We start from the raw sequence: 26,662 nt of genomic DNA, 5'->3' as shown, positions 1-26,662 counted from the left end.
CTTTTTTATAAGACTTGGTTCAGTCAAATTGTATGTGCCTTTTACAGACATATAATAGTTTTAATAACGTGTCCTATTTTACCCAAATCTGAGAGAAAGTGAAAATAGAGAGTAATTTGGAGTATCTGTATTACTACTACTAGTATTGAAGTTTCCTGCATATGGAGAAAATGAAACGGTAAGCAGTACATTGAATTGCAACAGCGAAGAGGTAAAAGAAAACTAAGTTAGTAAGTAAACATTTAACAATCTAGCATAACCTTCGGTGAAGGCTAAAAAAAGAGATTAACTCGACTGCTCAACAAGACTTGTACTGCTGTTGTGTATAAATCGCCATGTTTGGAGCTAACGTATTTTAGTATTCACTATAAAACATTAGACCTGGCTCAATACACATCCTTTAAAATTTATTCGAAAAGTGTTTACATGAATATGCTGACACAATATTTTTCCTTATTCTCTTTTGAGAAGTGGACAGGCATAGCCTTCATGGATGTGGGCTATGCCTGTCCACTTCTCAAAAGAGAATATATTTTCCCTCGGATTGCTGTAAGTGTAAATGAACCCTATTTAACATTAATTTAAATATAATATACTCTGTTTCAAGTAGTCTGAAATATCCGAGGCCAGGAAAATGTCAGATATTTCCAACTATATATTTCAAGATAAAAATTATAAATAAATGAGTGCAACAACAATACATTTTAATACTTATATGTTTAACAATCAACCATCGGGGCATGTGCAGCATAAAATTAGATACACCCAGGTACATCAGTATCATTATGATATCATTAATTAAGAAATTCATTAAAGCTTGTCCCAAAATATTTATGCAGCGCATTTGGACGATTTTTAATAAAAATACTTATAGGGGTCTACCTGTGAAAGAATTTATGCAATTGAAATTAATGAAAGGGAAAATATCCAAGATATCTTCATCGACACATTATCATTTTTCACTCCTTAAAGTTTTAATACATGATTTCTTACGGAGATTTAAAATGGGAAATGTTTACATCTTTTCTCCATTCAAAAGTCACTTGGAATACCTTGCACAAATTTTTAACGTTATCATCCGTGCATTTTCATCTTGCTTAGTGTAATGCAAAATCCCTGTAGACTTTTTATTTTTAGCCGTGTATTGAAACCTGAGAAGCTAGAGGAGAAATCTTGGGATTTTTTCATGCTACATACATGTATTTATATAATGAACACCATTTGAACCCTGAGGTATTTGTAAATATCAAATAATTTAAGAATATTTGCTGCATAAATATCTTTGGATAGAGTATATAGCATATATTGTTTACCGAAATGGATGCAACAATGTAAAAATAATTTTAATACATCTTTTCTGGGTTATTTTGCAAATCATAGGGCTTGCTTGATTTAGCTTAACTAGATGTACACCGGCCAGTGTACCCCAGTGTAAACATTTTGTATTGTATATCATGTGCACTACAGTGGCTAGTTGTATGGAAGTTAAGAATGAATATGGTAAAAAAGGATGCAGTTTTAGAAGACGATCTGGTGTTCAGTGACAGGGCGTTTTCTGATATAAATACATATAAATATATGTAAGAAATTGGGTTATTCCCCTTTTCAAATCTTGCAATGAAACGAAAATTAAATACCTGTCTGCTGCATTATATTTGGGATTTTTTAGGCCTGAGAAACTAAAGATTATTTCTTTTGTTGGCCTTATGAGTAAAACTGCTGGCTTTTAAAGGGTACTTTTCATTTTTCATGTTTTCGTTTGGCGAAAATCTCTTAATAAGTTCAATTGCCATATATCGGCCACTTTGAAACTTGTCTCTCTGCTTAATTGATTGAAGTTTTTAAGAATTTACTAAATTATTAGACCTGGCAATACTGGTATCCCTGAGTCTTAAATTGATTAATCATTTGCATCATTTGAGATTTGTCTTCAAATTGAGTATGAGTAACTAGAGAAATTTAAAGAATTGCCTAAGCCTAAGAATGTTGATAGCATCAAGTTTTATAAATGGAAGTTGACTTATGGGTTTTGAAATAATCGACCATGCAATTCAATACTTAAAAGATAAGTTTTATCTGCTTTTTTTTCTTCATATATCTGTTAATTGGTAAAGTATGGAGCTAGAGCGAGGTAAATATTACAAAATGATAGCAATCTGAATTAAACTAGATGCTTCACGTGATTGATAATGTACTACTGTAAACCAAATTTTATACATGACAACTTTATTTCGCAAATAACTGTGTTCACAACGACTATTTTTCACAATTACTCTTTATCAACAATTTTGATATAACACCCAGATGGAAAAGACTAGTTCGCGGCAAGAAATATTTACGACAAAGAAGCTCTCACGAACCTCGCATGCCTATAACACTTGGTTTACATTATTTGTGAGGATTTGAATCTTTTAACCATTGTATTTTTTTTTTTTGTACTTTTTATAATTTTTTTTATTTACATTTCTTTTTAGCAGAGCATCAAGGATTTTAATGAGATTTTAATCAGATTGGAAATTATTGCAACACTTTAAAGATTGTACATAATTTCCTAAGCGATTAATAATAAGTTGCACCATAAGCTAGGATTTATAACCTTTAAAAAGCTGTACATATAAGCGAAAAGATTGACGTTGCACGAATTGAAAAAGGTGTTACACATTTAGCCACCCACTCCCTTGCTGTTTTTCATCCAAGAATTTTTCTAGGTGTATACACTTGTTGACAAACACTTGTACAAAGGTTTGCATGAGTCAGCCCCCATCATCTACCTGTCTCAGAGGAGATTGTAGATAATTAATAACGGATAGGTCAAGTGAAGTTTGTGAGAGACAGAATGCCCCTGGGAGTTTGGTGTACTGATGGGGACTTGACTAATGGTCCACATGGGTCTTATGACCCCCTCTGGCTCCACGGCTTCATTTTGATGTGTTTTGATCTGTTTACTTCTGTTAGCTTCCAGAAGGTTTCATACGGATATATAAGAGGTGCAAGCTGCATTTTAGAAACAGCATCTGCACTTTATTAGAGAAGAGTTGAGAAACAAGTCTAAAGGAAATTTCAGTGACATTTTCGTCAGTGTTAGAGACGCATTGATTTGAGGATAACCAAGTTGTTAATAAGTGTATAAAGAAGAAGCAGTGTATAATCATGTATAGCCGTCATATTCCAATCTACCACGATGACTGGAATTCTAGATGGTCATCCTTCAACCATAGTCCTATGTATTCCAGTAGGATGTCAAGGTTTCCAGAGCTGACGCCTAGATATGATCCAGAGCCATTATTTGACAGAGCACCAATGCCGTTTCCAGATTACGATCGACGAGAGGTCATGCCTCGAACTGATCCAGGATGGGGGTACCAATCAACAGTAGCCCCGACTATGGAGAACGAAATGCGTAAAATGACCCAGGAAATGAATAACATGGCCAAAAACTTCCAGAGATCCGGACCAGCTAGCGGACTAAAGACCGTGGAAGATCTTCGACTGGTGGAGGATTTCAATGTTAACAATCCTGTCCAGGAGGATGTTTATGGAAATAGAATGTTCCAGCTGGGATTTGATGTGCGCCAATTCAGACCGGAGGAAATCCACATCAAAACCAATGGAAATCAGCTCTCAGTGCATTGTAAGCACGAGGACAAGGAAAATGGAAAATCAGTGTTCCGGGAATACAACCGTCAGTTCATTTTACCCAAAGAAGTGAATCCAGAGCATCTAACATCTAAGCTGTCAGCAGACGGGTCTCTGAAGATTTCGGCCCCTCTCCCACCACTTGCTGGCAGCAGGGACAGACTCATACCAATCGACAAGAAATAGAGACAGCTGTCACATAGGACTTGATAGCACAGGTGGCCTGTAGAATACGAACAAAATTTCCTTGATCTTTGTGTGCTTCCATTCTCAGTGATGTTGAACATTGTACCTTTTGATATCGATATTGATAATTTTTGTGAATGAACATACATATGTTCATCAAATTTATTTAATTAAAACAAACTTAATTGTGTTTCTTTTGAGGTGTAAATTATATTAAATAATAAAAGCAGCTTGAAATTATATGATTTGTTTTGCATGTCTCTAATGGTATTTAAGGAATTCTTTCTGGAAATAATTAGTCACATGGTCGCAAACCACGGTTTTGAGTCCACAAGTTTCCTGATGGAGAGAATCGATGCGAATCACTTGTGGGTCACCGACGATGAATTAGTCAAAGCTCCAGATATACTACTGGCCAGTGAAATATTAGTTAATGATACATGTTCAGGTTTGTCTCTAAGACCCGGGAGGCGGGGAATTTCCCCACCTATATTGCCTTAATTACCCGGCTATTTTTTCATTTCAAACACAAGCTAGTTATAAGCTAGACCTCCAGATCCCCTTCAACTTTTTTATTTCTCCCTTCTACATCAATTTTAAGAAACATCCCTGCATGTTATTAAAAAACTTATGAACTGGTAATTTCGTACAAGTGTATATATATCAAGAGGCTGAATGTGAGATTGCACAAAAAGTGTTGTACATCGTACCTAATAATTTTGGACATTTCTGCATTGAAAAAATACCTTATAATTAATTATCGATCATGATTATGCATGTAGGTATATATTATTAGAAATTATCAAACGAGCTAGTCAAATGTGTTTTTTATGTTTTGAAAGCATACGAATAAAGTAGCTCATATACTGGTTGTTTCATAAATTTCTGTTACATTACTGTGAGGGTGTTCTCTTGTTTAACCATTCATGACAATCATCTGCTGCCTGCAGCCATCTTGACCTACATGTAGCTGGTACTAGTATATTCTGTACAGATAATGTCATCAGAACGTGGATTATCTCTTGTTTCACACCTGTGGGAGTTAGACCAAAGGGCAGTGTAGGGTGTATTCATGCATGAAAGATGTTGACCATTTATTATGTTTTAGATCACTCAGTGTACTGATATTTTCAACCCATACAATTTATTATTTGCCCCTTACAATCATAGTTGTTAAGAAATAAAATTGCTCCATTTTAAATCTAAATCCCTGCCCTGTTTGCAGAACTATTGTTTACTAATTGAAAATTTAAAGGATGTACATGAAAATACCAGTCCAATATTCTGTATAAAGGGCCATGAAGTTGTTTAGAAATTACCATTTTGAATCACATGTACCCCATTTTAATAATTAAATTGCCCACTAACATCTTTATTTATTTATGATGGGGCAAAAATAAAACTCAGTTACTCTTGTTAAGGGTGTGAAAATTTCCTAATTGCATTTGGTATTTACAGTAAGTTTACAAAATGATAATTTCAAAACATCTGAAATATCATAAATCAATCTGATTAAAATCAGATCTGTTGATCTGCTGAAAGTATATCCTTACTAACTGATTAATCTGATGCCTTTCGCCTCCACTGTCCTAATTTTTATGACCAAATTAGACTTTCCTTGCAGCATTTTACAGTCTTGATTTCTATACATTGTAGACTATATACCTGCATGTATATAATTGTATATGGGTGATTATGGACATTACTTATTTGGATTTGCCCTCTTTGATTATTAGTTTATTCTGCAGAATGTTCTAATATCCAATGACCCAATTAAATATAAAAAGTTTGAGTCTTAAAAGCTAATTAACACTACATAGCTAATTAATGGGCTCCATCTAAAAAGTGAACCTGCATGACCACTTATAATTTGTCTTCTGGGGATCCCCCGGAGTGAGAAGTGATATAGAAGTACAATGTTCATGTATTCTCATAGCAATTTTAAAGTTTATTTACATCAATATTGAAATATGTGAATTAAGACAAACAGAGAGAAACAAATTGCAGATGTCATTGGTAATTCTTATATACCAGTATATTCTGGAATAGATAAGAGATAACTAGCTTTACATGTAAAATGCTACCATTAAAAAAGATTTTCCAATCATTTCTTATATATCTACAATATAAAGACTCTAAAATCAACACTAACAGATTATAAAATTTCTTTCATTTCAGAAAAAGTTACATAAAGATGAAGCCAAGGGTTCAGTAGATCCTTGGGTTTAAGCAGACGTGGTGTGAATTTCTGGTAATACAGTACACAGTGGCGAGAGGATGACAGACCCCCTACCTGTCCCACCGGATTCCTCACCGGAGTCGGATTATCGCTTATGGATCGGAAACCTGGACTCCAGGTTAACAGAGTAAGTATAATTCCTGTGAAGTTTCAACATCTGCTAATAAGCATTCAAGTGCATCAAACAGATTTAAGATTGTGCTGTGGGGCTATGAAACTTTGATGTTGTCACTTCACTTTGACAAGAAGAAAAATAAATGTATACAGATGAAAAAATTTGAAAAGTGAGACAAATAGATCCAAAGTGAGATTATTCAAGTTTTATGGAGAAAAAAACCCCCCAATATCAGCAAATTTGAATTGTTAGATTACCGTTAACCTTTTTTTCTGGTTTTTTATTGGGCGGGGGGGTGTGAAAGGTTAAATAACTGTTTTTCACTAATGACAATTTCTCGTCTCACCATGACAGGTTCAGCATACTGAAGATTCTACAGAAGTTTGGATCCTTAAAAAAGTTTGACTTCCTGTACCACAAATCCGGCCCAGACCAGGGAAAATCTAGAGGCTATTGCTTTGCCAGTTATGATAATAAAGCAGTAAGTTTCAAAGCATGTGCAGATCTGGAAAAAATTTTCCAGGAGGGTCAGAGGGATAATTTCTGTGGTCAATGATAGGAAATTTTTTACCAATGTATTGAGAAAAGAAAAATTGCACTACTGTATAGGGTCATTAATATGGAAGTCGTAAACTCGGATTCTCCTGTGTTTGTAGAGTGCAGAGCATGCCATGGCCAAAATGAACGGAAAACTAGCTTTGTCAAAACGGCTGATTGTGAAGTGGGCCAATAAGGATGTATCTACTGAGCAGGTAAATTGCCACTATTTCAATTTAAATTGCATAATTGCATGTAATTCTGACCACATTATGAAGACTACAAAAATTAAGGGGAAAAATATCAATTTCAGGAGAAACCCAAGATGACTATAAATACAGGGAACAGAGCAGAAGAAGAAGATATTAGGTAAACCACTTACTTTGACATATTAACATGCATCCTTTAGAGTCAGAGGCTGAAATGAGTTTTTCTTATTAAAATTTGTCTGTTGTCTGACAACATCATTATTGTTGGCAGTGATGTCATTGTCAACATATCAAATTCCTTCTTCTCCAGAAGCATTTATCAATTTTAACAAAAATAGAACAAAGCATCCTTGGATGAAGGAGATTCAAGTTTTGTTCCAATGAAGGGCCACACCCCACTTTCAAAGGGGAGATAATTTAAAATTATTGAAAATTTGGTGGCATTTTAAAAAAATATCTTCTGTTCTTCTCAAAAACCTTCTGAACAGAAAGGCTGAAACTTATGTGGAAGCATCTTCGGGTAGTGTGAAATTTGTTCGAATCACAATTAATCCCTGGGTGTAGGGTGGGGCAACAATGGGGGTTGAATTTAACATAGGAATAATTTGAGAAAAATCTTTAAAAATCTCCTCCTCAGAAACAATATGGCCAGAAATGTATGTAATTGTAGGTACATGTACAAATGTATGGTTATAGGGAATAAAATTTCATAATACCCCACTCAACAAAGTTGCGAAAGGTTTAACTTTTGTGTCAGACTGCCAGTCCTGCTTTTTGTACCGGGAAGAGCAACTCCTCTGCATATTACAAGAAAATTTTGATTCCATTATTTTTCTGAGAATTTTGGCCCATTTAAACCTGGAATTTTGGCCATATAGTGAATATATTAATGAATAGCACTTTGTAATTTAGAGAAACTTTATAGATACTTAGGACACAATATGTACCAGGGAAGATGTTACATCTATTGATATATATATAAGGAAATTCTGATTCCATTATTTTTCTGGGAATTTAAGCCCCCTTGAATGAAGAATTGTTTATTGTTTAAGACAAAGGAATAGATGTTCATATTTGTAGGAAGTTTTGAGCTGATGATCTTTTGCAAATTTTATGCCATTTTTATATCAAATTATTTTGTGTATTTAACTGTTTAATATATACCTTGATGTTCATTTGAGCCAAGTAACAGGGTAGTGTGGGCTATGTGAGATTGTAGCTGCAATAATGTAGCTCTCTCTGATCATTTTATCTGATGTTTACTGGAAAAAAATAAATTCGGGAGAGGGCTACATTATTGCAGCTAGTGAGATTGCTAACCTTTTCTTGCGTTAATTTCTGTATGCCTCTATTGTTATGCTTGCATTTACTTTTTGGGACAACATGACTGCATATTCTATGCTTTAACGAAAGCATCTACATTACCAATTTCAAGAAACATCCACACATCTGTTCATCTCTCCTGGCAGCAAGTATTCATGTTTCATATACCGGTATTATTAATATGCTTTTTATGTTTTTACAGCCCTCAGAGCAAAATACAAGCAATAGAGGCCAAGTTGCAGAAAATGCAAGACAGAAATCCATCCATGGACCTGAAAGCTGTGCCCGGTAGCAGCCAGCTGAGCGTGGTTCAGAGGGAGGCCCGTCTAAAACAGCTGGAGCTGATCAACGCCAAAAAACAGTCCAGGAAGCCATACAAGAGGTGATCAGTCACAGCATTGCTTCTATACAATGGAGAATCCCAGTCTGGCTGAATGAAAGCCTCCGACATGGTCTACCACTTATTGCCAAAATGGACACCTCGTCATGCTGTTGACCTGATCAGGGTGTATGTAATTTTAGTTATGGATGTGTTGTTGGATTTTGTTAGCATCGTAACTGATTTAATTAAGACAGATTCCATTTTGTTAAAAGAAACTTCAAACTGTCTGGAAAAATTTTAAGGACAATAAACCATGGTTTGTGCAAATTTATTTTGAAGTCTTTTTCATTTTTAACAGTCGTTGGTTACATGTGTTGGTATCAAAGAAATACAACATTCACTTGAAAACAAAAAGAAAGAATTTTAAGAATGCCGTAGCTCCAAGCTGTCTTAATGAAAGTGAATACAAAGGTTGCTTTTTAACAAAGGATATTGAATTATTAGATTTTGAGACATTTTCATTAACATTGTGTAATTTAATCATTCTACACTGCATGCCTACAAGCTTCAGACAAACATTTGGGTTTTGTTAATATGTTAATAATTTTGAAAACAAGAAAGTGTCTTCAGACTTGCAACATTAAAAAAAAATTCAAGAATAAAGGACAATTGTTGTTTTATGACCATTGCATTTTTTCAGGTTATTTTTTCCTTATGCTGAATAACAAACTTTAGTAAACATTAGTATGTACATGTTTCTTGCAAAATGAAAATTAAGCTTTTTGAAATAATGGACAATGATTATGAGCTTTGCCCATAACATGAAAAAAAAATTTCTTCGAGTTTTCCCCACATTTTGAATAACAAACATGATAAGTAAATGTAAAAGTGTAAGCACATAATGTTCACATACAGCACTCCATACGAAATATGGCACAAAATTAAATGTCGTCAGCTGAAGTCAAATGCTGAATACTATAGGACTTTCTTAACAACATCTACTGGTTTGCAATAACAATAATTCAGCACCAACGGAAAGTTATAAATGGTTGCAACTGTAATGCTATCAATGATCCCAATTACAGGTGAAGAAAAATAAAGGTAAATGGTCTAACAACAGAAAGCAAAGCAGGTATCAAATAATATGAATACATACACAGTAATGTAAATGTTTACAGCATTGGGCCTTCCGGTATATATCAAACACATGTCATTGTAGTGAATTAAAATGTAAAATTTATCATAAAATAATTATATTGCAAGCAAAAATGTGCACCAATGAAAATTCTGCACGATTGAACAATCCAATGAAACAAAAAAAAAAACAACAACAAAAACCAGTAATACATGTACTTTGTCTGTTTATACAGATCTTGATGGACTCAGATTGTGGTCTGTTGTTTTTTAAATCATTCACTTGGTAGGGGCGAGTGAGAGGGGGAAAAAATCATTTTTTCAGACTTCTTTTGTTTCAGAAACCTCAAAACAACACACAGGACAATGTATATATCTGCACCAAGCTACTTCTTTGGATGACCAAAAAAAAACCCATTAAGAATATTATGCCAACCACAAAAAAAAAGTATATTTACATGTTCAGCTAATTTATAATTAGCCCATTAAATATAAACTTTGAGTATTTTTGTTTTGTCTGTGTTAGTATACATAATTATTAGTTTTTTGAGAGCCCAGCTCTTGAAAAAAAAATCATCTATATGCCATTAATCATTTATAATATCAAGAATGAAATATTATTTCCAGTTAATTAATATCATTGAATGTAACTATACATTTTAATTACAGATTTAATAATTAAGGTAAATTTACACCTTTTTTATCACTTTGCATCGGGGTATAACATTGCTGATCAAGTGGGTGTGTTAATTATGTTAGTATAAAAGCTTGCAGCAAGATTGAAAGGAAACCCTATTACAGTACTTAGATCTCTTAAACTTACCGGTTACTGCATACTATGTAAGCATAGTATTACTGTATACAGGAAAATATTCGCCCCCGTTTTATTTTTGCCCCTTTCATCCTTGTGGTCAGTGGCTAAATTAAGACTGCATGGGCGAATTCCAATGTCCTAAATTATCTCTCTTTAAACACATCTACATGTATGTCTGGGCGAATTCAAGAAGGGGCAAAACCGTTTGCAAGTTAAGAAGGGCAAAAATAACATGGGGCGAAAATAACCCTATATACAGTATGTTGAACTATATTCAATTCTAAAGTTATCTGCGAATAATTTCTCAATACATTTGACATTAATGAGTACCTGGGTATTACTCTATGTACTTTATACAAATTAAATTTTATGTACCAAGTAACAATAGCTAAAATACATTTAACAAATGAATTAACTTGATTCCAAAAAATTTCCATTTGCTAAGGAATGCTCTGCTTGGGGGTGCTCATGTTACTTTTATAGGACAAAGGAATAATAAATAAATTATAATACCGGTACCCTTCTTGGAATTATAGTCAAACTTCGTAATCTTGAACGAGATGGGACTGTTTAAAAACTTTGAAATATCCGAGTATTCAAGATATCAAGGGTAAAATATTTTAAAATAAATGGTTGGGACTTATAAATCAATTTGACATGTCCATCTTATTCCTGATATCAGTGTTCGAGATTTCAAAGTTCAACTGTATATTCACAACATGATACATGAATAAAAATTTTCGCAATGCATTGTGTGATTAGATATCAGTAATTTAGATTAATGGGTATAGTTTTTGCATGTACATGTATATTTGAGATTCCATTTATCCTCTTGATATACTGTAAACGTATTACCGGTATATTTAGCATGTACGATACTTGGCGGAGTATGATTTTTCAACAAGTTGGCGTGGATTTGATTTAGTGCATTTCTGAATGTACCTATATATCTACTTATATATTTTACATTTGGCAATGTACTTGATTTAGTGGATGCCAAAAACGCTATAAAATAGAATACACAGCCAAATGTAATATGTTTACAGTATACAGTGCTAATTGGGAGATGGTTTTTCAAACACCTTGAAATATTAAAATTTCTCATCGTAAGAGTAATTGACCCTACAATCAGTTTAGAAAAAAAACTTCCCTTAAAAAAGTATGTTCTTTGAAATTTCTATAAGTGTTAGAGAGATGGTTTTTTAATCTTCTTGAAATATTTCATTTCACATTGTAAGAGAATCTTTAGCTAAACTTTCCCAAAGAAGCCTTGTTAAAAATTGTTGAAAAAACAGATGAAAATGTTAGCGCAGTATAACTGTTAGATGATTTAGATTTTTGAACAGGTGAATTGCAAAATAATGAAGATCTGCAAGCTTTATGAAGAAATGGACAGCAAATTTTTCAGCAAGGTGATAAATCTACCAAAACGCAAAATCTTGCACGCAGCTGATGACTATATCCAGTTTCTGAACAGGTTTTATCTGTAAAATACAATCATTTTATAAACAAAGGCATTATAACCATCTTTCTTATATTTGTTGTACAAAGGAGATTTTTTAAGCTCAAACAACAAAATCATTTATTTAAAAGCAATATTGCATTTTTTTTTTACCTTTCAACAGAGTCCGCCTGCATCAGCTAAATAGCATGTCACTCTGTAAAAGATAAGTCGTCTTATTATGTTGAGGTAGTGAGGAATCTAATTTCAAATAAATCCATGTACAACATTATGATATTTCCCTCATTTAATAAATGTACCCTTTATACACTCTCATCATGTATTTCAAAGCTAAATCTTCCAAGATATGTAAACATTTCATAAGTAGTAACTATCATTTTTAATTGATTTAATATTGAATAGGTGAAAGAGGCCCATGGGCCACATCACTCACCTGAGTGACCATGTCTGAACTTGAGTACATTGCTAACTACTGGTAGCTTTACTATATCAAATACAATGGGAGGAAATCTCCCAATCACCTGAAGGTGAACATTTGTTTATGAACAGCAGCATGGATTTTTATACCCCACACAACAAGTTGCATATACCGTATTTTTCCGACGATTAGTCGGTATTTTTTTCCTCTGAAGCAGAACACCCGACTTGTCGTCTTGTTCGCCTTGTCGTAGGCTTGTAGTCAGAAATTTTTTAAAAATAGCATTAAAAATCTTGGTTTCAATCATCTTGAGTTGGCTGTGTGATTGAAAATTACGTTGTTGAATTCACTGTTTATCTTTAATAATTATCATTTTCACTCATCTGTCAACACTTAAATACATAATAATAACAACAGTTATTAAAAAATGTTACATTGTCTTTAATCAATTAAAAGTTTTACCGTTCCGTTTTTATAAACACATCGTCACATGGTTCTATGTATCACTAGTAGGAAGATAACATTGCGCAGTAAAATTGAAACCAAGTTTGAATGGAAGAAAATATTGCAGTAGGTCCGGGGGATGTTTTTTTAAATTTAATTATTTTATTTGTAAAGAGTTGTTAGTGGAAAGTATAAATCAGAAATATTTAATGGTCAAATTCAATCTTAAAATACGTAATCGGCAATTATCAATACTACTGTTTATACAATAGGCTGACACCGGTTGTGTTAATAATCTTGCCCTAAGGCTGAGATCTTTACGGCAATTTCACTCCCTGTGTATATAAAGAGTACCGTTATAAGAGTGATTATAGTTCATTGATTAATTATTGTGCAATTCTTTGATTATTGTTAGATAATTTTTTAGGAAACGTATGTATGTCGTATATCGTCATTATCAAGTCGTACATTAAATGATCGATTTATTTCTAACAGTGTCTATGTAAAACAATAGCGTGTAACTGCATTACTGGATACAAAGTAAACAAGTTTCATCAAAGCTTTCTGCACTTGAGATCCCCCTTTGAAGTCCGACACGAGACAGGTGCATGCTTATGACACCGGAAATTGTTAAACAAACATTGACCACGCGCCGAGTCAACAGGTGGCTGGTTACTTAATGGCGAATACACTGGCGATAGTCAGAGTGGATACTTATTTTAATGCTTGGGAATAAAATATTTCTGACAAAGTAAGTTTAGTTTTGCATAACACGCGATATCGGGAATTGTTTAAAATGCAAGCGACTTTGTAGAAGTTGCCGGTATTTGAAAATTTGATGCATAAGTATAAAGCGAAATTGTTCAAATGTTAATCATTAATGATAATTGGTAGCAATATCGGTGACATCGTGGCAACATACACTGATAATGTTACTGCAGTTTTATAGGCCATTTTGAAGTGATAAGATCGACGTATGGTCTGAGATCGACGTATCGTAGGATTTTGTTAAAATTTTGGCTAAAAATTGGCAATTCGACGAGTCGTCCGCATCGACGAGTCGTCGGGAAAATACGGTAAGTGTTTTAATTGCAGCCATTAAAATTATTTTGTGAATTCAATGCGTACACTACAATTCATTTTACTTGTACAATGTACTGTAAACCAACTTTTATTTGCGTGGGAGAAATATTCGCGAGCTTAGTGTGAGCCTTGTCGTCTTGAATATTTCTAGCCGCGAATCAATCCTTTGTCAGTCTATAGTTTTTATATCAATACAGGTCTGGATTAGGCTTGGTCGTAAACATTTGTCATCGTGAACCAGTTTATCGACAGTTGATCGTGAAATAAAGTCGCCGCGAATAAAAGTTGGTTTACAGTATATAGCAATGTCAGGTACTGGGGCAGCATGGGATATGTGAGCTTGCTCACTTTTCCTTTCATTTAAAATGATCTTTGTATTTAAAATACTTCGAAAAAAATAAATTTTGCTTTCTCCATGGTGGATTTAAAATAATGATTTTTATGAAACTAAGAAAATTTCAGCAAAATGACTTGAGGTCAGTTCGCAAATGCAAAGCTGGCTGTGTGTCTTAATCTTCAGCACAGGTAAGCTTTAAAGAGGGTAATTCTTCATTATTTCAAAAATATATAATAAACACTCCCTCTGATAATCACATACCTTAGGCAGGAACTCTACTCCCAGAGTTCAGGAAAGAAGCATTATTTATCTCTTCAAAAACATTGTGTAAGTTTTGAATGAGATCATTCATGCTGGCTGGATCATTCAATATGGGTTCAACGACTGATGATGCAACACTCCCCGCTGGAGAAGAGGCCTCGGAGTACACAGACTGGGAGTTTGGAGACTGAACACTGTTAGTCTGGATACTCCCAGCCGGAGATGCTGCAAGAGGACAAGTTGAGTGTGGCGGGGACTGCAGAGTGGTCGCAGATTGGGGGGAAAATGCTTGTGAGCCCGACGATGACACATACGATTCTGAACTTCCGCCTTTACCGGTAATCTTGCTCTTTAACTTCTCAAAGAGCAACATCTTTTCTTTCATTTTGGCTAATTTTTCATCCTCTTTTCGTACAATTGATTCTTCAGTTGTTGTTGAAGCTGGGGCTATATTCAAAAAAAGATTGAGGTCAGAGTAAAGATACCTTGTACAGTAACTTATCCTTTTAAGGTAGACCAAGCCTTTCAGAAATTTGTGTCAAACCAAACTTTTTTTTAAATGTGAACAGTTAAAACAACTTATGAACTTTCTAAAGAGGCCACAATATTTATAACTTGGTATATATGTTTGTTTTCCTACAGTGAGCTTCAGCTCACATGGTCTAAAAATTCAACAGCCAAATTTTAACACAATGAAGCATGATCTCATAATTCATTAAATTATGCATCAAATACAACATGTTAGGTTAAAATTTAAGAAAATCTAATGATTGTCATAAAACAATAAATGTTTTATTGATATTTTACAGAAAATATACAAAAAATATTAAATTAATTCTTCAAAAAAAATTCACAAAATTTCATATTTTAGGAATTTTCTATAAAATGTTATATTGTTTGCATACTATTTTCATTAAAAGTTATATAGTTTGTTAACAAAAAAACATTATAGCTTATCAAAACTGACCACTGTTAAGAAAAGTTAGTCATGAAAGGTGAAGTCTTTACCATAAACAATGGATTCCATTGTACCATTGTGCTGGTTATTGTCTGTACTCTGTAATGACTGAACCGAATATGCTGGACTAGACATAGAAGTTTCTGGACTAGGCTGTTGCGTGGAATCCATAGAAGGAACTGGGCTCATTTGCTGGTCGTTGCTGTACACAAAATCAGTGTTGCCTGTCTGCTGCTCAGGATATGCAAGAAGCTCAGAAAATCCATGTTCAGATTGAAGGAGCTGGAGTGTTTGTCCCAGGGCTTCTTCATCAATTGTTAAGAAAGTGTTGGCATTTGATGAAAGCATTCTTGACAAATTTGGGTGCCTACTGGATAAACTCTCCTCCTCAATGCTGATTGACTGGACACTGCTAAGTGAAGATGTTTCCATCGTGTCTTGTGTGGAAACAAGAGGCTGACCTCCCATGCTTCCTTGCGACTGGCCCTCATTTAGATCTAGGACAGTCTGAGGAATACCAATACTATACGTCTGTGGAGATTCTGGTGGTACCGACATGGGTGAATCGGTTTGTGTGGCTTCAGAGTGCATGACAGGATCTGGTTCAGACAAACGCTGAGCTTTAATGACCCCAGACCTGGTTTTGGCAGCCTCTCGTTTCTTTGATGGCCCAACCGCTTTCTTTATTTCTCTTTTTCTTTCTGGAGATGATTCATCATCTAAATCCATATCACTGTAAAAAAAACAAACAAACATATATGCACAATGATTGACTCATTTAAATCCTTTTGAAGAAAATTGATAAGTACTTTTGTCTGGTATACAAGTCAAATTCACCAGTGAAATATATTTAAGAAGTAGACACACGTGTAAATGTCTGGTATCTAAGTTTTTTTTACATGCATGTACCGGTACATGTACAATGCGTTTAAAAAATATATAATTTTTAAAGAAAGAAAAGAATAAGAAAGTTTATTTACTTAAACAATACTAGAATTTCCTCCATCTTCTTATATCTCTCATTTTCTTTCCTGTTTTTGCTCTCTGAAACAAAAAAATTGCATGTCTAGGTAACGTTATTTTAACATCTCTAATGCAATTAAACATTTAAATGCTTCCTTTGATGAATCCTCCAGGAATTAAGGTAGTAAGCATTGCATCAAAATACATGATTTCTTGGGGGGGGGGGGGGGGGGTGGAAAGGACCAGGAGCTACTGACCTCAAACAACTTCTAACGCAGACAAATTAATTTACGAGCCATATAACTGGTAATTGTGATTCTGTAATCAGTTTTTGTTAGTTGCAGTTTTTCTAAAGAAATAATTCCTTGTGAATGTAATAACATGTATATATCAATAAAAAGATACTTTACTGTCAAAGCTATACTCTCATTAGTGTCTCTTTATCTATACTTACCAGTGAAATAAGTCTGAAATGCTTCCTCAGTGCTGATAGTAGAAGTTGGAGACTTGTATAACCACTGCAAAAGTTGAACATTGTTACCATCAGGTGCAGGGGTGTCTGTGGTTTTTACATACGTGGTTTTCACACACTGGGCAAGAGTCTTCTTCTTGACCTTGAAAGTTTCTGCTTTGAAGGGTTCGGTTGACAGGAATTTCCATTTGCCTGTGATAAAATATTAGATTTTCAGCCTGACCGTCATTTTATTTTACAGTAAAATTTAATGTTTGTTAAAATGGCTGCCACATGATCAATTACTGTTATTTTGTTTGTTTTGTTTTGTTTTTTTACATTTTTCACCTTTTTTGCCCTTATTGGTAATGACAGTAGCTGAGATGGCACCACACAGGTTTTGACCTTGACAATCTGTGATGACGGAATCAGAGAACCTTAACAGGTAGGTATAGTCTTTCATGTTGTGGTTATTGCTCTTCAGTTTTTGCTCTGCTGTCTCTTTCTTGATGAATCCACAGATCAACCTTTAAAAAAAATGCTTGATAAATAAAAATTGAATAAATTACAGTGAGACTTGTCTTAAAGTGGATCTGTAAATTTTGCTGCATTAGAAAACATTCGATTTGAAGAACATTTTAACTTTCAAAGTCCAAAATCATATACATTGTAAACAAAAATTAAGTTTACAATATATATTTACTAGGAATTTAAAGAGCCTAAATGCCCTCCTAAAATGAACATCATATTTTTACTAAACTAATATGTTTTCGTTGCACGTGTCTATGTGAAATTTTTATAAAGTTTTCATTTTGATCCAAATGCCCTCAATTCCAAAATATGACATCATAAAGTCATCCTTTTCACACCATTTTTGCATTAGGTAAGTTTTCTTTCAGCAAACATTGAGTGTAGGCTTGAACTAACAAAAAATTTTTATCCATCCAAAACTAATAACTGACAGAAAGCTTTTGTTTGTTCAAAGCTGCAGTGCTCTATATTTCCCAACTGGTTCGCGACAACTAAATATACATGATCTTGAAATATGTCATACATACTCGTTATTCCAGTAGTCTTGGAGATGAAATTTGGTAAGATTAAAAACGGCCAGGAACCACATCCAAAACGTGGCCGATTTCTTCTTGTCATCTCCTTCTTTTATGTCCATCATTTTGTCCTAAAAATAACATTTATAGAACATCGTGACAACCAAAAATCTTCTATTTTACTCTGTCATTTACATATGCAAAACACAGTAAAAAAAACTCTGCAAAAAACTGCAAAGCGCATTGGACAATATTTTTGGTTCTTTATAATTGTCATTTGTGACATGAATCCATTAGTTACCATCATTAAAGGTTTTAAGACTGAGGAGAATAAAATTGCCTTTGTTTGCTGTAAGTGTCAATTCATTATAAGTGTATTTTCAAACACTGTATTTAATTGTACTTAACAAACATTTTACACAAAAATGAATAAGACTATACAACACACAATAAGACCATACAACACACAATAAGACCATACAACACACAATAAGATCATACAACACACAATAAGATCACACAACACACAATAAGACCATACAACACACAATAAGACCATACAACACACAATAAGACCATACAACATGCAATAAGATCACACAACACACAATAAGAACACACAATAAGACCATACAACACACAATAAGACCATACAACACACAATAAGACCATACAACATGCAATAAGATCACACAACACACAATAAGAACACACAATAAGACCATACAACACACAATAAGACCATACAACACACAATAAGATCATACAACACACAATAAGACCATACCACACAGAATCTCCTAAAGGGAATGTCCATCTCATCTGGTATTGGATTTTCCTCTGAAATTGATGAATAAACTTAGTTTTAAAAATACTGTTAATTACCACCATTTTAAATAAATATCCGTTTAAAAAAATTGTGTAGCATATACAAGTCATTACGGTAAAAATTTTACAACAGATTACAATTTGATGATCAGCAGTCAGCTTTAAGATAAAGATATACCCTGCATGAGCCTGCTCCCCAGATGATCTTTCTCATCATTACATAGGTCCCTTCCTCCTAAAGTCCGCATTTTTGCATTCAACATGTCAAACACAATGTGCCACTTCAAGGAGCTTGCAGATTCTATTGGCAACTGAAACTGTATACAAAGAAAAGAAATGTTTGAATTCATACCATCAAGGCTTCCTGTTTCTAGTTGCATTATTTTCCTTAAAGGAATTGCATAGCTTGCTGTTTCAAAACAAATACATTCTTGCTAGTACAGTTGTTAATTTCTAATAAATAGTGGTAACAATAGGTGGTATATGTAATAGTTAGATCATACTACCGGTAAGTAAAATTTATGCACTTAGGCCAGCATTTTTTTATTTTTAGATTTACGAGATATTTTTCAAATTATTTGGTGAGGAGGAGGGAAAAAAAATAAAAATAAAATTGAAAAATTTGTCCGTCGAGAAAAATAAAACACAATTTTTCAACAATATTTTTTTTTATTTTTAAAATAAGAACACGTGTCCAGGAGCTACCATTTTTTAAATATATAAGTAATTTTGGTTGTTAATGTTCTTATCATAACATATTTTATCCATGGGCACTGTAAATTTGTGTTGATTTATTGTATATGCATGTATAAAAACGAAGGTTTTTTTTTATATACAAGTACATACTGTACATATACATTAAGACCAAAAAAAAAATTAAGGGAGTTTTCACTTCTTCCTTGCAGAAAAATAGGATGAAGTATGAGAAATCATTCATTTGATTAAATTAACAATGCTATTCTCAAATTCAAAATTTAAAATATTGTTACTGAAAATAAAATTGGATTAGATGCATGTCCATAAATGTCAGTAAAAAATCAAACAAGTTTTTTTATTTAAAAAAGACTAACTAATTTTTAAAATTTTAATTATTTATGTAATTATACCTTTAATAAAGGAAATGATTCGTTATTTTGTTAGCTTAATGACAAATAAAATCATTCTCTTTCCTTCAGTCATAAGACTCCTGTGTTCAGTGTATTTAGGGTTATTAGTCAAACCCTATGACCCACTTACAACCGTTATGTAGAGGATCTATTTCCAAACGGTTAAATTATGATTATTTTAGAATTTATTTTGCAAAAATGTTTTTAAAAAAGTTACTTATTATTTTCTTGCCGATGAGTTTTTTTTTAATTTACGGAATTGTGATAGAACAACTTCTCTTTCTTGAGGAAATTCTGGCTAAGTTGCCGATCACAAAACTTAATAGTCGTAAATTGTAGGGTTGGACGAAAGCAAACAGTAGTAGGCCCAATGGTATTTTTTTTGGTGACTTCTAGTGCCTGTGACTTGATCGGAAAGAACTTGGTCTTTTTAATCAATGCATGAACAACAATAATTCAGACTACACATACGTGATTGCATCAACATTTATTTTTATTTTTACCAGGAAGAAAATTTCGGGTCGGAGGAAAAAATAAAATTAAAAGCTAGTTCAGGTCCTTTTATTTTTATTTGAATTTTTAAAAAAATAGGGTCGGCGGGTTTGTAAATCGAAATTTCAAAAAATGCTGGCCTTAAGAAGGGGGCAGAGGGAGCAAGGCAACCGACCCTCTTCTTAAACATCTGTGCCAATCAAATATTATCTCTCTATTGTTTACGGCTCTCTAAGCTGTCAATAGAAAATGTGATGTCGCTGTGAACTTAGAGAAATTCTTAACAATTAAAAACATTTCTTTTAAAATAGAATACCGTATTTTTCGAAAATTAGGTCGATACGGTTTATTGGGCGAAGGAGGCCGTTTTTAGCCAAAAAATAAAAAAGAAGTATAAATAGGTCGACTTCGAAGAATTGGTCTAAAAATTACTGCTAGTTCTAATGAATAAATGGTTTAAACCAATAACGTTATCATATAGTAGCCTTTAATCTATTTCACAGTTTTAAACAAAAGGGAAATAAAATGTATTTCTTGAAAACATCGTAAGAAAATGTCTGAAATTGCATCAAAATTTTCAAACCAATTAATTCAGTACAGCTGGTTTTAATTTAAGATCGTTTTTTATTACTTCCCTGCCATGTGTACAGTGTACAAACTGGTGTTAACCGGGGGATAGTAACCTAGCCTGGAGGCATGACTACGGTAGCACATGCCACCCTGTGTCTCTGTGTGACTTTTTACTGTGTATATATATACACACGAGTCAACCTCTGATCTTATTGAAGCCTGCGGGCATGAGAAGCATGTGCCGTGAGTTCAACTGTGTATAAACAAAGTAAGCGCTACCCAGACTGATTTCAGAGACACCTGGCTTAAATTTCATCGAAAGTTTTATGTTGAATATACAGAAAAAAAACTTGTTCATGTATTCTATTATGAAAACAAATTGGTTTTTTTTTATTTCTACCCGACAATATTTTCCCCCCGTAATTACCCTTTGTACAGTTCTCATTTTACTTACTAGTATACCGCACGAAATCGATTTTCTGTTTATCGTAAGCACACGATCAAAATGCATGACAGCATATAATAATGATCGAAAGATGATTCAGTCAGTGATCTAAGTAAGAAATGTAAGAAGAAATAAATCTATTTACATTTAATTTTGTTTAAATGATAAATTACTTCAGTATATTGAATAAAATCCATACGATTTATACACAGAAATTCAACAGTATTATAGTAAACACTCATGATTTTATTGGAGGGTTGCATAAATTTTTCCAACCAAAAAAACAAACATAAATTGGGCAAAGCAATGAATAGGACGAGGTCCACGTGTCAGAAAAAAAAATTATCGACCTAATTTCCGAAAAATACGGGTATTTAGCGACTGCATGCTGATTGGATGAAAAAGTGGGTTATGTTCTAATTACATGTACATATATCATAATTGCAACAGATTGATATTATGCCCTTCTGTTGCAACCTCCTTCTCTTTATTCATAAATTTTGAGAGGCTGTGAGAATAAAAATATTAAGAGGGCTGGATGACTAGGGCCATTTTCAGACATATATATATACATATTTATCTCCTTTAGAAGAAAAGCTTTGTCTAAATATATTGAAAAGTATTTAAATTTCAAAGTAAAATTATATAAAGGAAATTACAGTCCATCCGTCTGTCTGTCCGTCCGTCCGTCTGTCCCACTTCGTTTGAGGAATAATATGAAATTTGCCGAACAGCTTCAAAATGTCTAACTACAGATCAAGTTTACACTTTTGTAGCGTCTGGTTGACATATTTTGGAGAAAATTTTTTTTTTTTTGTATTCCAATTTTTTAATGTTCGGGTTCGATATTCTGCATAACAGTGCATTGTTTTCACAATTTCCACAAACCGGTAGGGGACGTGTATTGCTTATGCAATACTCTCAGAATGCTTGTTTTATTGACCATTAACCCTCCTTAACATACCAGTATGCATGTAACACTTACAGCATCATTGGTGCTAAAGCACTGCCAAAGAAGAGAGCCATGTACATTACAGCTCTGGCTGGCTCCTGTTGTTACCACAATGGGCAGAGAAATTGTCTGAAATATACATTGGTAGATACTTATATTTATCTTGTCTTATTATTCCTAAGGTGGCTCACTACACCTTGAAATAGTTTCTCAAATCAACAGAAGATAACTTGAATATGATAGATAGCATTATGCATTACAAGTATATTATACATGTACATGCAAGTCAAAAATGTGAAAAATATGCAATTTTGGATAAAAAAATTATGAATTCAAAAATATGATTCAATAAATATGACGATCAAAATCCCCAGGCGGTCTGCATTATTCCACCAAATTGATTAATTTAAGACAAACAATTTAACAAAACATTTCCATCACCATCTTGTGACATTGTGTCTTAAGCTTAATGTAGTGAGGTACTTTAAAACTTTTCAAAGTCTGATAAAGGAGTAATATAAGTTCAACATCAAAATATACTTGAAATTTTAATCAAACAATCAGCAATTACTTACAGATTTAAATTAAAAAAAAGAATAAAAATTCATACCGATACAAGAGTGTCTTGGTCAGCGATTCTGACTCTAGTGGTGAAAACAATCCTAAATTTATCCTCGCAAACTTGGATATCTTGCTTCCGTTCAAAGTTTTCTATCTCCAGTTTTTTAAAAGTGGCTAAAGCTTTCTTTTCAAAAGATGATTCATCTGTTTTGGCCTTCAACTTTATTTCACATGGACTTTCCCATTCACCACTCTGAAATTTTTCATTGACTTCTGACTCATTACAAAACTGCGCTTTCACTTTTCCTTTGCAGTCTATATTATCACAAGCTAGAAGTCTGCAAAGTTAAATTTACTGTTTAGTATACTGTGACATAAAAACAAATATGGGTAATAGCTAAAGAATCACTTTGAGGGAATTAAAATTCTTGAATTTTTTACAAGATATTTCTATTTACCAGTACCTGCCTCCTCGATAATCTGATATAAATTTTGTCTTTGTACATGTATTGCAATTGTTTCTTGTGCAATTTCTTTTAATCATAACAGTAATTAAAACTATCATCATTTATTTGATAAAATTTACATAGAAAGAGCTAATTACAAATTCAAAACTATGTTATTTTACACATTTTTTAGGAAGGCATGTAAGCAGATGTATTGAAATGACCAGCAACTTAAAATCTGAATGACAACATATTTGAAAAAAGGCTAAAGGAGTGATAAGATTGTATTAAAAGCAAGATTTAAAATGATGACTTTGTAGCAACAAGGTCTTGTTAAAATTAATATTAAGAAGTTTCTCGTACCGAACAGTAGCATAGAACTTTGGACATCGAAACTTCTGATTGGTCGCTTCCTCTTTATTGCCATCTGCCTCTTTGTTACGTTTTTTGGATCCCAGTTCAACTTTTATTATATGCTTCTGCTGTTCAGTTACAACAAACGAACTGTGAACAAAAATCATTAACTGTCATATATGGTTAATTTTTCTTATACAGTGTATATGGTTAATTTCTTTGAAATTTATTGTTACATATTTCACAATTCTTTTTTAAAGTTATCTCAGTCAAAGTATTGAATAGGTTAAAGTAAAGTGTGAACTAAAGGTGGGAAAATTAATAACTCACCTTTTAAGAAGCCTTTCAAAGCAGCTTCTTAGACTACAGGTAGTGCTTTGTACCATTTGAGATCCTACCAATGATTCTAGCTTGGGCAGAACATATTGCAAATTATTGTACAATATTTCTCCAATCCGGGAATATCTGGAAAAACATACTACATAGCTTTATATACCGGTATTTTTTTTTAGAAATATTTTTCTGTTTTATTTGATCATCTTTAAGAAGAAAACATTTCTTGCATTAAGAAAGTTACATTTCAAATCACTATTTGTTTAAGTATAAAATTTGAACACAACAACAAGGTAGTCATGTAAAGCAATAGCTTGTATGTGTGTTAAGTTCTTAATATATTGAACAAAATAAAGAACCTTTACAGAAAAGGCCTATAATACCCAGTATATAGTGGATAATAAATTACTTGAGATTATATACTGTGGATTCATCATTGTTCATGGCGGGCCAATGTTCATGGATTTCGTGGGTAACCCTTGCCCACGAATTTACATCCCCATGAACCTATACACAATCGTTTGTTTAATGTTTATTAAAATCATAATCCTGATTACACAACCAACGAAAATATGTCCCCACAAACCAGCTTACCCTCTCTCCACCTCTGTAGGTATTGGAGGCCTATGATCCACTAAGTCCACGTAGAATAATTTTAACTTTTCCTTGTAAGCCAACATCTTCTTTTCAAGAATTGCTTCAGCCTCTTCAGCCTTGGTCTCGATCTTTTGCAGCTGGCATTTTATATCCTGGTGAAGATTTTCAAAAGATATTTAAATCATCCATTTGAATTATGTAAGGTTACTGAGTGTAAAGCAAAACTTGACTTTGTGTACATGTATAAGGAACACATGCACATATACAATGTATACAGTCAGAAAATATTTATAAATAATGAAATCTTGCTGAAGATATTACAAACATACAATGTATAAAACAAACCTCCAAATTATTTAACGACTTTGATTAGAATATCATTCTGAAATCATCAAAATTTTGAACATTGCATGCATGCCTTACCATTTCCTGTTGTTATAAAGCATTTTTTTAACAAGAACAAAAGAAAACCATGTACATGTATAAAACTTCAGAAAAGACAACTTTATAGATTGATAAATGCTCAAAGGACTAAGTGCGGTATTATGCATTTTTTGCCCCCAAAATTAAATTTTTATAAAAAAGTTTTAAAATAATATGGAAGATACCGTAGTTGAAGTCATATTGAAAAGGTTATTACCACAGTGACGTCATAATGTGGAAATGACGTCATGAAGATTGTCTAATTTTGATAAATTGATGTTTTGTAGCAAAATATGGGTGTTTTCCGATGGTTTTTCGACTGGGAAACATCGAGCGCAGGCTTGCTCAAGTACCATATTTTAGTATAATGTGCAAAATTATATGAAGAAAAACATATGTTAACATCGTACTTTAACAGACCTGCGCTCTATACTTCCGAATTCAAAATATAAAGCAAAAATGAGAATATTTTCATTTGTTTGCAAAATTGCGGGAATTTGGTCATTTAGATGACGTCATAGACAAACAGCGAATGAGCAGTGCTGACGTAAATCAGGCATCCTCTGTACCATGATTTATGAAGATATGATTTTCATACTACGTGTATTTAAAAATTGATTAAATTTGGGGGCAGATATTTGATCATATCAAATATAGTCCTTTTATGCAGAAATCAGTTGTCTTTTATCAGGATGCATCAAAAGATGCGATACTTACGGTGAACAACTGATCTCTTCTCTGCTGGAATCTGATCAGTTTCTTTTGCTGCTCGGACAGATTTATTCCATTGGATCCACTTCTAAATTGTTCAAAACCTGACAGGAGAAAAGTCATTTGCTCTCTTTTATTCCAATTAAGACAATTAAAACAATCCTGCCAAAAAAAAACACTAAAACCTTCTTCTACCGTAATTCTAAAGGCAAGCTGTGTTGATCAAAATAAACAGACTTAGAAAATTCACTCACCAGCTAGCTGATCTTCTAATGATTCTAATTTTTCAATACAGTTCTTGACTTTCTGTAAATTAAGAAATTCCACTCAATTGAATCATGCATTTATCGGTATTCTAATGAGGCAATAATGTGCAAAAGTTCATCAATTATATAATGTCTATAATATGTCAATGAAAAAATTAAGTTTTGATTTCAATTTGGGTTTTTTTAGGAAGGAGGAGGGTATCTTAGAAAAAAAGTACCTTGCTACTTTCATCCATGCATGCAAGAATATGGTCTTGGTCATCAGCAGGGCTCACTTCCATAGATTCTGCCTGCAAGATGTTCATAGATTACAAATTGAACTAAATTCAATACAAAGTAAAAAATAAAGCCACCAATTACATGAATAGATAATATTTTATAACATTAAACATATTACTTGATCGAGACTCATAATAGAATCATTCCCCGTTTTAACATTCTACTTAATAAGGTCCTATATTTTTGGTGACTGATCAGTCAATATTGGATATGAAAAAAAGAAAAGAAAGTTCCTGATTTTTTCATTGAAACAGTTGACTCATCTACCCATTTGGTACCATAATTAAGTATAAATTAAGAGGGGCATGATACATGTATCATTGTAGCAGGATAACTGACATAAAATGTGATTGTTATGTCT

The 26,662-nt window shown here is 33.2% G+C and overlaps 3 protein-coding genes across 5 annotated transcripts in view; 2 read left to right on the top strand and 1 right to left on the bottom strand.

Moving 5' to 3' along the window:
* The first annotated feature begins 40 nt into the window (after positions 1-40).
* Positions 41-8,849, top strand: LOC105332422 (probable RNA-binding protein 18). 3 transcript variants are annotated; one of them, XM_011435031.4, is made up of 6 exons: positions 41-178; positions 6,001-6,188; positions 6,531-6,657; positions 6,833-6,928; positions 7,027-7,082; positions 8,448-8,849. In XM_011435031.4, the coding sequence occupies exons 2-6, from the start codon at positions 6,100-6,102 to the stop codon at positions 8,629-8,631; spliced, it is 552 nt and encodes a 183-aa protein (XP_011433333.3). In that variant the 5' UTR covers positions 41-178; positions 6,001-6,099; the 3' UTR covers positions 8,632-8,849. The 3 variants fall into 3 exon arrangements, with proteins under 3 accessions (XP_011433333.3, XP_011433342.3, XP_065932479.1); XM_011435040.4 differs by having other exon boundaries at positions 87-230; XM_066076407.1 differs by lacking the exon at positions 41-178 and adding an exon at positions 192-211.
* LOC105332414 (body wall muscle protein HR-29-like) lies at positions 2,625-4,064 on the top strand. The gene has a single exon (XM_011435018.4). The coding sequence runs from the start codon at positions 3,151-3,153 to the stop codon at positions 3,820-3,822; it is 672 nt and encodes a 223-aa protein (XP_011433320.3). The 5' UTR covers positions 2,625-3,150; the 3' UTR covers positions 3,823-4,064.
* Positions 8,850-8,879: 30 nt separating the features above from the next.
* The window catches only part of LOC105332473 (signal transducer and activator of transcription 1), a 23,603-nt gene continuing 5,820 nt past the window's right edge, over positions 8,880-26,662 (bottom strand). The window contains exons 5-22 of the mRNA XM_034446891.2: positions 26,241-26,312; positions 26,011-26,062; positions 25,763-25,860; positions 24,620-24,774; positions 24,023-24,157; positions 23,702-23,842; positions 22,942-23,230; positions 22,365-22,460; positions 18,945-19,083; positions 18,726-18,778; positions 17,951-18,069; positions 17,241-17,419; positions 16,896-17,105; positions 16,459-16,522; positions 15,529-16,211; positions 14,521-14,967; positions 12,131-12,173; positions 8,880-11,999 (exon numbers count right to left, since the gene is read on the bottom strand). Coding sequence (XP_034302782.2) covers positions 14,522-14,967; positions 15,529-16,211; positions 16,459-16,522; positions 16,896-17,105; positions 17,241-17,419; positions 17,951-18,069; positions 18,726-18,778; positions 18,945-19,083; positions 22,365-22,460; positions 22,942-23,230; positions 23,702-23,842; positions 24,023-24,157; positions 24,620-24,774; positions 25,763-25,860; positions 26,011-26,062; positions 26,241-26,312 — 2,931 coding nt within the window. The 3' untranslated portion in view covers positions 8,880-11,999; positions 12,131-12,173; position 14,521. The remainder of the gene's footprint in view (positions 12,000-12,130; positions 12,174-14,520; positions 14,968-15,528; positions 16,212-16,458; positions 16,523-16,895; positions 17,106-17,240; positions 17,420-17,950; positions 18,070-18,725; positions 18,779-18,944; positions 19,084-22,364; positions 22,461-22,941; positions 23,231-23,701; positions 23,843-24,022; positions 24,158-24,619; positions 24,775-25,762; positions 25,861-26,010; positions 26,063-26,240; positions 26,313-26,662) is intronic.

Source organism: Magallana gigas, chromosome 2 (genome assembly GCF_963853765.1).
Source record: "Magallana gigas chromosome 2, xbMagGiga1.1, whole genome shotgun sequence".
In the NCBI taxonomy this organism is placed as follows: domain Eukaryota; kingdom Metazoa; phylum Mollusca; class Bivalvia; order Ostreida; family Ostreidae; genus Magallana; species Magallana gigas.
Note: the sequence above shows the minus strand (reverse complement) of the source record. Positions and strands in the feature narration are given on the sequence as shown.